At 42.9% G+C, this 13,472-nt stretch overlaps 2 protein-coding genes across 5 annotated transcripts in view; both read left to right on the forward strand.

The window, feature by feature from the left end:
• Window positions 1-11,525, forward strand: part of nek8 (NIMA-related kinase 8) — a 40,837-nt gene extending 29,312 nt beyond the window's left edge. Inside the window, exons 10-15 of one of the 4 annotated variants that reach the window (XM_030744481.1) lie at window positions 1,813-1,930; window positions 2,047-2,197; window positions 4,273-4,436; window positions 5,103-5,255; window positions 7,117-7,275; window positions 9,313-11,525. In XM_030744481.1, coding sequence (XP_030600341.1) covers window positions 1,813-1,930; window positions 2,047-2,197; window positions 4,273-4,436; window positions 5,103-5,255; window positions 7,117-7,275; window positions 9,313-9,341 — 774 coding nt within the window. In that variant the 3' untranslated portion in view covers window positions 9,342-11,525. Of the gene's footprint in view, window positions 1-1,812; window positions 1,931-2,046; window positions 2,198-4,272; window positions 4,437-5,102; window positions 5,256-7,116; window positions 7,276-9,312 lie in introns of those variants that run through there. The other 3 variants (XM_030744482.1, XM_030744484.1, XM_030744483.1) reach the window with 3 other exon arrangements.
• A 935-nt stretch (window positions 11,526-12,460) lies between these two features.
• traf4a (tnf receptor-associated factor 4a) overlaps window positions 12,461-13,472 on the forward strand; it is a 45,892-nt gene continuing 44,880 nt past the window's right edge. The window contains exon 1 of the mRNA XM_030744124.1: window positions 12,461-12,903. Coding sequence (XP_030599984.1) covers window positions 12,761-12,903 — 143 coding nt within the window. The 5' untranslated portion in view covers window positions 12,461-12,760. The remainder of the gene's footprint in view (window positions 12,904-13,472) is intronic.

Raw genomic sequence — 13,472 nt, forward strand, 5'->3', positions numbered from 1 at the left:
TCGTACTCAGTTCAAGCTCAGCTGCAAGTATGTAAGAAATTAAATACACCTAACTCAAAGCAATGCAGTCAAACGCAGCAGTTTTGCAGTAAATTCCACTAGTGTCAATGTATTTAGAGAAGTGAAGGTAGAGTACATATTAGAGAAACCCAGACTTTAGAGGTCTGTGCCTCCCCAGACCATCACTGACCCACCACTAAACTGGTCATGCTGAGCGATATGTTACAGGCAGCATAACGTTCTCCACGGCTTCTCCAGACCCTTTCACATCTGTCACATCTGGTCAGGGTGAACCTGCTCTAATCTGTGAAAAGAACAGGACACCAGTGGTGGACCTGCCAATTCTGGTATTCTATGAAAAACGCCTATCGGGCTCCACGGTATCAGGCAATGAGCACAGGGCCCACTAGAGGATGTCAGGCCCTCAGGCCACCCTCACTAAGTCTGTTTCTGATTGTTTGGTCAGAGACATTCACACCAGTGGCCTGCTGGAGGTCATTTTGTAGCCCTGTCAGTGCTCATCCTGTTCCTCCTTGCACAAAGGAGCAGATACCGGTCCTGCTGATGGGTTAAGGACCTTCTATGGCCCTGTGCAGCTCTCCTAGAGTAACTGCCTGCCTCCTGGGATCTCCTCCATGCTCTTGAGACTGTGCTGGGAGACACAGCAAACCTTCTGGCAATGGCAGGTAATTATGTGCCATCCTGGTGGCGTTGGACTACCTGTGGAACCTCTGTAGGGTCCAGGTATCACACCAGTGCCCTGCTGGAGGTCATTTTGTAGCTAGTGACACTGACCCTAGCCAAATATCAAAATATAAAAAAATATCAGTGACCGCCTTCCTGTTTTCAGGGTTGTCTCATTGTTGCTCCTTTAGTGCACCTGTTTTTAATTTCATTAACACCAAAACAACTGAAGCTGATTAACAACCACCTCTGCTACTTAACAGACCACATCTATGTCCCAAAAGTTTATTTGAATTGATGCTATACTCTGATTAAAAAGTGTTCCTTTAATTTTTTTTGAGCAGTGTACATACAGTCCCTCTGCAGTATGTTAAGAGTAATTTTTTGACTTTCAATTGATGTCAAATTCAAATCCAAAAAAAAACATTAATTTGAATCAAATGTTCATGTACTTTATTTTTAATTACTTGACTTTTACTGTATATACTTATGAAATGGCTAATGGATCAAACAGTTTCAGAAGAATCCACATTTGCCGTTTCTTACCACAACAGAAATTAATCCACATTAAACGCATACAGGAAATACTCAGGAAAGAAGAGCTGCCCAGATAATGTGCAGGACGCAGCACACATGACGCCCACTGGCAAGTGGTGAATGCACTGCAATATTAGCTGTGCTATTAGCACAATGGCGCAAAATAGCACGGGCATCTTCCTAAAGACCTGATGGGTTAGACTCATTCACACACTCTGCTGCACAAGCTTGTGTGGTTTGGAATTTCAGAGTGTGATTATAATCATTTCTTTTAGTGGTTTGATGTGCTTTTCCTCATATGTTTCAGAAAATATGAGGCAATGCCCACATTAAAGCAAACATGCCTGAAAATGAACACAGAATCGCTAAGAATTAAATAATGAATGAATAATTTAAAAGATGAGAAAAAGCTCATCATTAAAAAGACATTTTAAAAATTTAAAGTTTAGTAGAGAAGCAAAGGGAGAGAGGCGTGAATTGAACCATGAATGATGCAGTTTCATACAATTACGTGAATGCTGTGAGGATGCAGCGTCCTTACATAGTTTTGATACTCGACACTATTTCTTCTTTCTCTGTTTTTGTGTTCAGCCCAAGATTGTGGAGGCTCTCCTTGGCTATGAGCTCGTTCAGGTGTCTTGCGGTGCTTCCCACGTTCTCGCTGTGACCAATGAAAGAGAAGTATTTGCCTGGGGAAGAGGAGACAATGGTATAGTAAACAAACCAGTATATTCTTTTCTTCTTTTTGGTGTTTGTTTGTATGTCACTGATTTATGACAGCAGCATCTCAGCGCGGAGCTTAATTGTTGGGTGTTTGTGTGAAAGGTCGCCTCGGGCTCGGCACCCAGGACACCCACAACTGTCCACAGCAGGTGTGTTTGCCTGGCGACTTCGAGGCTCAGAGGGTGGTGTGTGGAGTTGACTGCTCCATGATTATCAGCAACCAGCACAGCATTGTGGCATGTGGAAGCAACAGGTGACTGTTCTGATTGTGACAGACACGAGGAAATGATGAGCAGCGAGACACGCGTTACATAACGCTGAGAAGACGTTTTCACTGCATGTTTTCCGTAACATTTTATCACTCAGAGGTTTTAAACTTGATCATGTGGGTTGATGGTAGAGAGAGGTACTTTCTTGGTGCACAACCTGTGAGACAGCATTCCTATAAAATGACAAATATTTTCTTTCACTCAGTGCTAATCCCTCTCTCTCAGGGAGGATGCATGTGTGGCTAGGAAGGAGTAAGAGCAGCAAACAGCTTTATCTGTAGTCTTGAGGCTTACAGACCTGAAATACACACCGATCTAGTTTAACATGACCACCTGCCTAATATTGTGTTGGTCCCCCTTTTGCTGCCAAAACAGCCCTGACCCACTGAGGCAGGGACTCCGCTAGACCCTGAGGATGTGCTGTGGTATCTGCACCAAGATGTTAGCAACAGATCCTTTAACTCCCGTAAGTGGTGAGGTGGGTCCTCCATGGATCTCACTTGTTTGTCAAGCACATCCTACAGACGCTCGATTGGAGTGAGATTTGGGGAATTTGGAGACCACGTGAACACCTCAAACCCGTTGCTGTGCTGTCCTGAACCATTTATGCTTTGGGGCAGGGTGCATTATTCTGCTGAAAGAGGCCACAGCCATGTGGGAATACCATTTCCATGAAAGGGTGTATATGGTCTGCAACAATGCTTAAGTAGGTGGTACGTGTCAAAGTAACATCCACATGAATAGCAGGACCTAAGGTTTCCCAGCAGAACATTGCCCAAAGCATCACATTAACTCCCCCAGCTTGCCTTCTTCCCATAATGCATCCCGGTACCAGTTGTCCCCCCGGTAATCGTCACGCACGCACCCGGCCATCTACGTGATGTAAAAGAAAATGTGATTCATCAGACCAGGCCACCTTTGTCCATTGCTCTGTAGTCCAGTTCTGATGCTCACATGTCCATTTTTGCCACTTTTGGCAGCTGACAGGTCAGCATGGGCACCCTGACTCGTCTGCGGCTATGCCGCCCCATACACAGCAAACTGTGATGCACTGCGTGTTCTGACACCTATCTATCAGAACCTGCATTAACTTTTTCCTCAGTTTGAGCTACAGTAACTCGTCTGTTGGATTGGACCACTCAGCCTTCGCTCCCCATGTGCTTCAATGAGCCTTGGCCTCCCACGAGTCTGTCACTGGTTCAGCACTGTTCCTTCTTTGGACCACTGTTGATAGATACTGACCACCGCAGACTGGGAACGCCTCACAAGGGCTGCAGATTTGGAAATGCTTCATCTAGCCATCACAATTTGACCCTTGTCAACCTCGCTCAAATCCTTAAAAGGCCTTCACACACCAGACACAGTGCGACAAAACAACATTCCAAGTCTTTTGGATGCACGCCTGTCATGTTGCGAATTATTTGCTCTCATAAAACGCACTATGAAAAAAATGCCATCAAGTGAAAATGTGATGAGATCCTGATGTTTCTAAATAAGAGAAGGAAGAAACAGAGGTTCTGGGTTCATCCAACTCTCAAGAGAAAGCAGCCGCAGTGAGAATTTCATGGTTTGATCCAGGAGTTGAAGCTGCATCGTGGCTGCTTTCGAACATATTTCAGGATGTCGGGGGCAGTTTAAGCTCTTGTTGGCAGAGTTGGGACCACATCTGAGGAGGCAGAGAAATCATTTCAGAGAGCCGACTGACCGGGAGCAGTGTCTAGCTGTGTGGGCTTTTAGTTTGTAGCACATTAATCAAATGTGGTTCCAAAAAACAGGCGGAGGTACCATTTATATATCTTGAAACTTAAGTGAATGCACATCATAGTGAATTAAATTAAAATGTCTAGCCACTGGGGATTTTTACATAACGCATAATGCCAGATTCTTTGTGGATTCCACTGAATGCTTACAGCCAAAAGACAAAAAAGAAACAATACATATCATCAAGTGCTGCTGTTCAGTTTATTTACAGATTATTTACAGATATTCTCAAATGTATCAAATTTGGATGAATGTGTCTGTTAAATATGTTTGGATTTTGTTGTTTTATTGTGCTCAGGTTCAACAAGCTTGGCCTGGATAAGATCACAGCTGGAGAGGAACCAAATCCCGCGAATCAAGTGGAAGAAGTTCATTCTTACGCTCCAGTCCAATCGGCCCCGCTCAACACTGAGAAGATTGTTTACATTGACATCGGAACGGCGCATTCTGTCGCTGTTACAGGTTCAACAAATTCACAGAATTGTTCTCTCAAGTCAAATTTTGTTTGTAGCCATGCAATTCTTGAAGTTTCAGTCCAAAAGAAGATCCAAACACAAAGCAAAACAAAAATCAGGCTTTATTCAGCATAGGGTGACTAATCCAAAAATCCAGAAACTACAAAAAATCCAGCAAGGCGCAGAAACTAGATACACAGCACCGTACAGGGGAAACAGGTGATACAACAGATCATCTGACAAAGAAGAAGGCAGGACTACTTTGGCAGAAAGCAGAGAAACCAAGGATTCAAAACACTAGAACAGGAAAACATCTTAACAGGCATCCAAATTTAAAACCCCGGGCAAGATACTGAACTCGATCGAATGTTAGATAGAAAGCACTTAGACGTAGGAAAGCTAATGTTTGCTTCTGAAAAACTTTCCAGAAAGCTTGAAGAGATTAACCCTGACAAGGCTGCTGTAGCTCTCTTGCTTCCATGGCATTAGGTTTAGTGGGACCCAGACCTTCATTAGTACAGACAATAATATCACAACACTCCATGGAAAACTACAGGTTTTTCTAATGGGCACAAGGTCAGGGAAAGCTGCTAAGAAAGTAACACTCAGCACCATTACTTGTGTAATTCCTAAATATTCTCTTGGTTTGTGACTCCACATTTTTGTCGCTCAGAAAATGGTCAGTGTTTCACCTTCGGCAGCAACCAGCACGGTCAAGTTGGCTCCAGCTCCCGTCGTAGCAGCCGTGTCCCCTACCTGGTGCCTGGCCTGCAGGGTATCACCATGGCTGCCTGTGGGGACGCCTTCACCTTAGCCATAGGATCTGGTGAGTAGGGTGACCAAAATAAACGAATATGTTACAACAATTACAGCTCCTATTTCTGCTGATTCAGCCAGAGATCAGCAAATCTGTTTTGAAAAAAAGAGATAAACTAGAACCATCAAAATGTGTGGGATGGGCGGCAAAGGATAAAAATACTGTGCAGTCTCACATAAAGTGTGATATCGGGTCAACATGCTGATGAGTAGAAGAGAGTAAATATAATATCTTGATGCTGTTGAAGGCCCTGCACACCTGCACAGGGGCTCTCAGTTTTTTCTGGCTGCCGTTCAGGTTGAAGATGGGCCAGGGATGTAGTACAGTTTGAGAGTTCACTGGATTACTGGAACTAATAAGAAGGAGAAAAGTGTGTGTACGCACAGCTTAAGCTGCAGTCAGGCCAAATCTGTTTTCCTGGCAAGGAATACTTGTTTGGTGTGCCAAATAAACAAACGGTGAGAGTTAGCGTGCCTAACAATATTAGTGTTTTGTCTTTTTTTTATGAATGCTTTTGAGTAAAAAACCAGCTAATCATCCAAGAGCGTCATCAAGCATGAACAGAATGAACTCTGTGAATTTGATCAACCAAATTAGCCAAATTAAAGCACAGCTGTGTGTCTGTAACATTAGCTAACTGATGAAAAACATGTCATAGACCACGTTTTGTTTTAAATTATACCTGGATGACAGATGATTAGCAGCACACATGGATGTTCTGAAGAGGATGATGTGAAATTGGTGGTTTTATTACAATCCAAAAAAATCTTCAAAGATTTAATCTGATAGAGACATTTCATTGATACCTGCTGTTTAACTGCTGTCCATGGGCATCTTGTTCCAGTTTGATTCTATGATTGGTTGTGTCACTACGCAGCCATAATGTACAATCCAAATCCAAAAAAGTTCGGAGCTAGGAGGTGGGGGCCTGAGGGCTCGAAAATCATGGACATCCAATACTGATTTTCTACCTTGTCCCGTGAGATTTCTCCAGATTCTGGGAAACTTTTGATGATATTATGTACTGTCAATGATGAGCTATTCACAATTTTACTTTTAGGAACACTATTCCAAAATTGTTTCACAATTTGTAGATGCAGTTCATTGCAGAGCGGTGAACCTCTGCCCATCTTTACTTCTCAAAAGCTGTCTCTCTTTTTATTCCCAATCACATGACCTGTTGCCAATTAAACTAATTAGTTGCAAAATATTCTTCCAGCTTCCATCTTTTTGCCCTGTCCCAACTGTTTTGAAATGTGTTGCAATGATCAAATTAAAAAATTCAAAATATATTTTTTTAAATGGGACATTTTACACATTTGTTTTCTGTGTTATGTTGTAAATGGGTTTATGAGATTTGCAAATCATTGCATTCTGTTTTTATTTACACAGCGTCCCAACTTTTTCAGAATTAGGTTTGCAATTCAACTACAAAATAAAGCTGATAAAGCTGTGGAGGATTCTGCAGCAAGTTTCACATCTCTGTAGGTTTATTTTCATGTCATCCTGAAGTTAAACCACTTGGTTATCATGTGAGCAGTATAATTGTTAGCACTAAGAAAGAACTGTGCAGGGGCTTTAATATAAAAGAGGAACATACAGTGTGTGTGTGTGTGTGTGAGAGACAGTAAAATGTCATATTAGTGATTGGCTCCCTGGAGAGAAGCCAGCCTGTCTGCCTGTAGGTTTTCTTTGTTGAAAACGGGCTTTGTTCAACTCTGACTTCCTGCAGATCGAGCCATTGTGCTGCCACTGCAGGAGAGACAGAACCGCTGGTTAAAGACCTCTGTGGATTAATGTGTCCGGGGTTCTCACTCTAAATTTGGTGACCAGCCTCTTCTTCTTCTTCTTCTTCTTCTGTTCTCTGCAGAAGGGGAAGTGTACACATGGGGAAAGGGGGCCCGCGGCCGCCTGGGAAGAAAAGAGGAGGATTCTGGGATACCGAAGCCGGTGCAGCTCGACGAGAGTCACCCGTTTACGGTGACATCGGTGGCTTGTTGTCATGGCAACACCCTGCTGGCAGTGAAACGTAATATTTCGCTCATTACCCTCTGTTAACAAACTCTGTGAGATGCTGGGATGTGGGGAAATATAACTACTCCTCAGACGAAAGACCGGCTTAACTCGAGACAAGCTCCCCCTGATAATGTCAGTAATGATGCCTGCTCGTCTGTACAATAGTGAAAGGACTCATTTGTAAATTTAAAAGCTCAGCAGCGTCCAAAAATGTGGGGTAGTTCCATCTTTTACAGGCAGAGCGCCAAGGGGTTGGTTTACATGAACAAACTAGTTTTTATGCTGCAATCATAATGTTTTTATCTGCACACTAAAAGTAACCACAGAGGTCCTGCTGAGACGAACAGAAAATGGCAGTGTTAATGGAGATGGTGCAAAGTTGAGGCCTGGATTACACTTTATATTTGAAAACAGCTGCAGAATTAGAGAAGATTAAACTGCATCAGTATTTAATAAGTAACAGAGATGCTGGTAATCCTGCAACAGGCTGCAGGGCTGCTGTTTAAATGTTTCTCTGCCCTGAGCTGAGCAAGAGATACACAGAGACCAAGCACTGTGAGAGGTTATGATTGCAGTACAGACCATTACACGAGTGCCCGAGTGAATGAGTTTCACCCTCCTAACTTTACCCCTTTGACAGCGAACAACAAAAAGAAAAAGAAACTCAAACCAAAGCAGCCAAAGCTTCACCAGGTCGTTGTACCTCATCATCACCATCTCACCGTCCTTTCAGTTACACTTTGACTGTTAGAACAGCAGCCCCACTGCTGGTCATGATGAATGTGTTTGTGAGGGGCAGCCAATCAGAAGAAAGGGAGGGTGGTCTTAAAGGTCCAGTATAATATACAGAAGGATTATTTTGAACCATGAATCAAGCAAAGTCACTTTGTCAGAGTCAGGAATAAAGTATGGAGCTGGAAATGAGCACAACAGGTCCAATTTTAATGAAACACTTTACAATGTTTTACTATCTAAAATTATTGTGTTTATAGATTTTTTGACAGCAGCAAAGTTTCTTCGTGTAAATCATTGTTTTGTCTGCATGAGCTGATGCTTGTGTATTTAAGATTTTTAATTATTTAAGAAGTTTAAGATGAACATTTTCAAATTTTTTTTTTTTTAATGACGAAAGAGTTCAGTTAATTAACACAAACTTAATTCACAAACCTCCACGAGGAACTTACGTTCTCAGCAGTGAGCGTTTAAATTGAAAGTGGAAATCAAAAAGCTGCACTTCGGTTATTTCTTAGAGAGAAAAGGAATTAATAACTACCTTAAATTATGAAAAGAACAAATGTAGAGAAACACGACCATTTAAATGGTTTACAGATGTAGATTCACTGTGAAAAGCAAATGTACATCCTTCTCAACCAGCAGCTTAAAAAACTTATTTTTTAAACTGTTAATTATGATTTAAGAGTTCCAAAAATTGTAGCACTGTTGCCCACTTCTCTAAAGTGCAATACAATGTTGTGATTCAAATAAAAACAAACAAAAACAGAAACTAAAAAGACCTGAAGTTCTTTTTTTTTTTTTTTTTGGTATTTCTGCCTTTATTAGCCAACGAGAGTGAAAAAGCAGACAGAGAAAGAGGAGGATGAAATGTCTGGACTCAGTCTGTTGCAGGGTTGTGGTTTCCATTTGACTTCTGAACTACTCACAGTGCTTCAGGAAGGTCTAACCATGTGGCACACGTAATTGGAAGCCTCCTGTAAAACATGACAAGCTTGTATTGATATTCATTTAACCGTCAGCCTCATTATCAGCCAATTGATTTATTTGATTAAAAGTTTTTGTGCAACACGAGAACAGAAGAGTCATTTGCTGCTGGTTCAATTAACCGATTGATTAACCTGCCAGTTGTTTTCTTTGTGGGATGAATGAAGATTTTTTTTCCAACGTGACAAAATTTGGCAAAGATTTTAGGTCAAGGTGGCAAGATGTTCATCTTGCTGTCATATTTGAAGAACAGAAGATAGAACGAGTACAATAGTTGCCAATTCAGCTCTACTGACGTTTCCATCCTTTCTGTTTCTGCTTCTTGTTTCAGCTCTGCTCGAGGAGCCTGTCTCCAGATGATCATATCCTGAAAAATAACCCACTCAGCGGCCGTCGTGAGGCCCGGCAGTGGACTGAGGAGGGGGACAGCTTCCGCCTACATATCCATCTGTGCCAAAGTTGAAAGATTTCTATTCACTCTGCAGCTGCAGCCTCAGCCTTTCACTCTCGATCTTTTCTATCTATTTTTTTCTTTCAGGTGTTTTCATTTGATGGCTTGATTTCATGGAGCAAAGCACAGAAAAAGGTCAGAGCCTATCTGTTGCAGCAGGTTTTATCTCACATCAGGTCGTTTAAAGGAATGTTGCAACACAGATCCTGAAGCTGGATTACAGGAAGTCATTAGGCAGGGCTCATGTGGTGAGCCATTGTCTGCTCTCATGTGCAGCATGAGCACAAGAAGGCCAAGAAAGACCATTAAAAGGTCAAACTGTTTTGAGCTCTCTTGAGCTACGGATGAATGAGATGAAAAGAATGAAGCCACTTGAGCGTTCATCGGCCAAATTAAGTGAACACATGTATGTCCGTCACATCAGTGGTCGCTTTGCGATTTATTGGATTACAGCGGCGCTGCCACCACATAACGACCCCTCGAGCTGTGTGTGAAGCACTCGCTCGTTCACTTTTGTAAGATAAACAGCAGTTCAATGAGAGGAGTGAAGGAGATTTCAGACTGTTTACTGAGTGTAGCAGATAGAGGTGAGCGTGCTGTGCTGTTTTTATTCCAGCGCAGGACTTCGAACAGCGTGCAAAGTTCACAGTTTGGACTCGCAGACAGTGGTGAACAGTTAATGAAGCGCTTCATACGGTGAACAGGGAGCTACTTCAGGCGCAGCTTTTTTTTAATATTGTATCAGCATTCTCATTGCAACTCATTGAAATCTGCATGTTTGTGTGATGACCAAAAACAAACGCTGCCAAAGTGTCCAGAGTGCAGCAGTACAGCTGCAAGTAACAACAGTTTTAACCTTAGAATAAATAACAGCTGTAAGGCCAAAGTGAACAACCACGGGCTCCGTGGATCAGAGACAAACAAGTCAGTTATGAATATGTTTCTTCTCTCGATCATCAGGCCAGACTGAGACTGAGAAAATGTACCATTTTTTTTTAACTTCTGCCTCCTCAAAACTGTAAATTAAGAGATGCAAATGAAGTGTCTAGAGAAGTACCAGGTGGCATCTTCACCGAATTCGCCTCCTCTGTAAACTTCTATAAAAGGCACCAGGACCTGGCACCAGTCTGTTTCCGATGCAGAGACCTCCGTGGTACTAATGTCTTCTGCCCAATGGAAATACCACAGCGAGGAAAATCTCCATATAAATTTATACTGAAGTAAATAAAGACAAAATACACTGTTTGGACAAAAAAAGTCAACACCTGCATTTAACTGAGGACATGGGTAAGAGCCTTCCACTGGATTGGAGGTGCATGATCAGTAATGTTATGTGCCCAAAAAGTGACATCAGCTGATCACCTGGATATGCTGAATGAGCAGGTTTTTCTATCAGTCTTCACTTCCCTCATGGCACCGGCATATTCCGAGATGACAGTACCAGGAAATATGAGGCGTCATTTTCACGCATGGATTGGCCCCCACAGAGTCCAGATCTTAACTCCACTGAGAATCTTTGGGATGTGCTGAAGAAGACTTCGCGCAGCGGTCCAACCCTCCCATCACCAATCCCAGATCTTGGTGAAAAAAATGAATGCAGGTCTGAGTGGAAGTAAATGTGACAGTGCATGAGCTTATCGGAACGACATGATGGTGAAAGTGTGCCATCGTCAAAGCTGAAGCAGGACCAGGCAGTGTAAGGCTGAAGTTTGTGATATTTTCTTGTAAACATCAAGGTGATGTCTGATGGTTGCACGTTGATAGGTATTTCTGATGACACCAAATATCTGACAGTGCTAAAATATCATTCCAAAAATTCTTTGATCAGTTGTGACTACCTGCTGGATTTGCTCCAACAGGTAGTCACTTCTAAGTTGGGCTAAAACCCACCTCTGGTAAAGATTTTAATGCATGTATGTCCATAACCTTTTAAGTGATCCTGCACATTGACAAGCAAGTGAACAAACCAAACACAGAGGGATAATAAAATACAAATACAAGTCAAGTACAAGTGCCTCAAAATGTTTGTGTCCACTGCTGCTCAAGGAGGTGAATCTTTTGAATATGTATGTCTTTTTACATTTATATTCACATTAAATTTGACTCAGTGACATTTTCTTGTGTTAAAGCTTTTATTGATATAAAAACATTTTAAAAGATAGACTGTTTATTACAGATGAGCATAAAATGGAAAAAACTAACCTGCTCAGTGACAGAGTGGTTATCTTTATCCTCTCCCCTCCCCTTCATTATCATTAACACACCGAGTTATTTTTAATCCGTGGGTATTTCTTCCTCGGTGAAGATTACTCCAGACTTATTCACTTTTTCTGGGGACAAGGCTCAGCTGCCTTTGTTGTCCTGTGTGATGATGTAATGGTGATGTAATCCGGTGGCAATACAGCAGGTGAAAAACGATCCAGATGTGTGGCTGTGCGCTTTGTTGACATTGTCAAAAATGACATCTGGATGTTTATTTCTTTTTATGCCTATAACACCAGATATCAGAGGTGATTTTATGCAGCATGTATATGAAACATTTAAGCGTGAAACACCGGGAATAATGACAGGCTGCTGCGGCGCTCCATCGCCAGAGGGCGCCTCTCCCCTCTGCTGTATGCTCTGAGTTGGATTCAAATTTTCTTTATTTGATTTACATCTTTATAGTAAAACCTCCCTCACACGTGACTTCACCAGCTGGGACTACATATGTTTAGTTTATTTTTATTTATTTATTTATTTTTTTAAATCTCCACCACTTTATGTCCACACCTGAAGGGGTTTAAACTGATAAATAAGCTATAATAATTATCAAATGTGAAATGAAAGAATGATGAGAGCCCGCTGCAGCCGGACAAAGGCTCGATTAAAGCTTCATAGAGGGGGATCACAGAGATAAAATGGTGTGAACAGAGCGTTTCAGCTCCTTGACTCCTCCTGCCCGGAGGAGGAGGAAGAGGAGGCGGGACTCGGTGCACCTAAACAGACGGAGGGCTCTTGCATTGCGCTCAGTGTCAGTTCTGCATCATCAGAGGAGACATCCGCACAGCTGTAGCAGCTCTGCCGGCCAAACTAAACCCTGCGGAGGGAGAACCGTGTCTCCAGCGCCTCCCGGACCGTTCAGTCTTTGTTGGCATCAGACAGCGGGGGCTGCAGGAGGAAGCGCTGCAGAGCCCGAATCCGTCGGCGGCGTAAGGGACGTGATATGAACCTCTCATCGGTTTCACGGCAGCGCAGCTAAACAGCCCCGTTTGCAGGGGGACCGAGAGGACATTTGTACCTTTAACCTGCAGCCGAAGGCCCGAGAAAAGCGACAGAACCTGCAGCCATGCCCGGGTTTGATTACAAGTTCCTGGAGAAGCCAAAGAGACGCTTCCAGTGTCCCCTCTGCAGCAAGGCGATGCGCGAGCCGGTCCAAGTGTCCACCTGTGGACACCGCTTCTGTGACACCTGTCTGCAAGAATTTCTAAGGTATGGTGCGTGTGCGTGCGTGCGTGTGTGTTTGTGTGCGCAGGGATCCACCTCTCTGCAGCCGATACCGGACATGACTGCTGTAGTTTCGGTCGAGCGACACTAAATAAAGCACGCGAAGGTGTGTCCTAGTCACCTTTCTTCCGTCTTGCCTCGGTTTATATTAATGTGGGTCTTTTGTGCCGCTGCCGCTCAGATTAATAACACAATGTGAGGCCTGGTAAACAATGCCTGGCTTGAACCCTCTTTATGTCAGGTGTATTTTCTTCTCTGCATGTGCAGCATTAGGAAAGATAATACTCCGTCAGTGGCGCCAGTTTTCACTTAGAATCATTTAATTTGCAGGTTATTTTTTTTCCATCAGTGTAATCTTTGAGTTAAAGTGATTTATTTTCATTTTTATTTATTTATTTTTGATCTTTCATGCTGTGGTGATTGTGTCCTGCAGAGGGCCCCTGCCTCACCATCCTGTCTGTGTTTCTGGCCCGGGGTGGATGAGTCTGCGTGGGCTGTGTGTACGTGTGTGTGTGTGTGTGTGTGTGTGTGTCTTGAGTCCAGGATTAAACAGT

The sequence above is a fragment of the Archocentrus centrarchus genome, chromosome 13 (assembly GCF_007364275.1).
Source record: "Archocentrus centrarchus isolate MPI-CPG fArcCen1 chromosome 13, fArcCen1, whole genome shotgun sequence".
Lineage (NCBI taxonomy): Eukaryota > Metazoa > Chordata > Actinopteri > Cichliformes > Cichlidae > Archocentrus > Archocentrus centrarchus.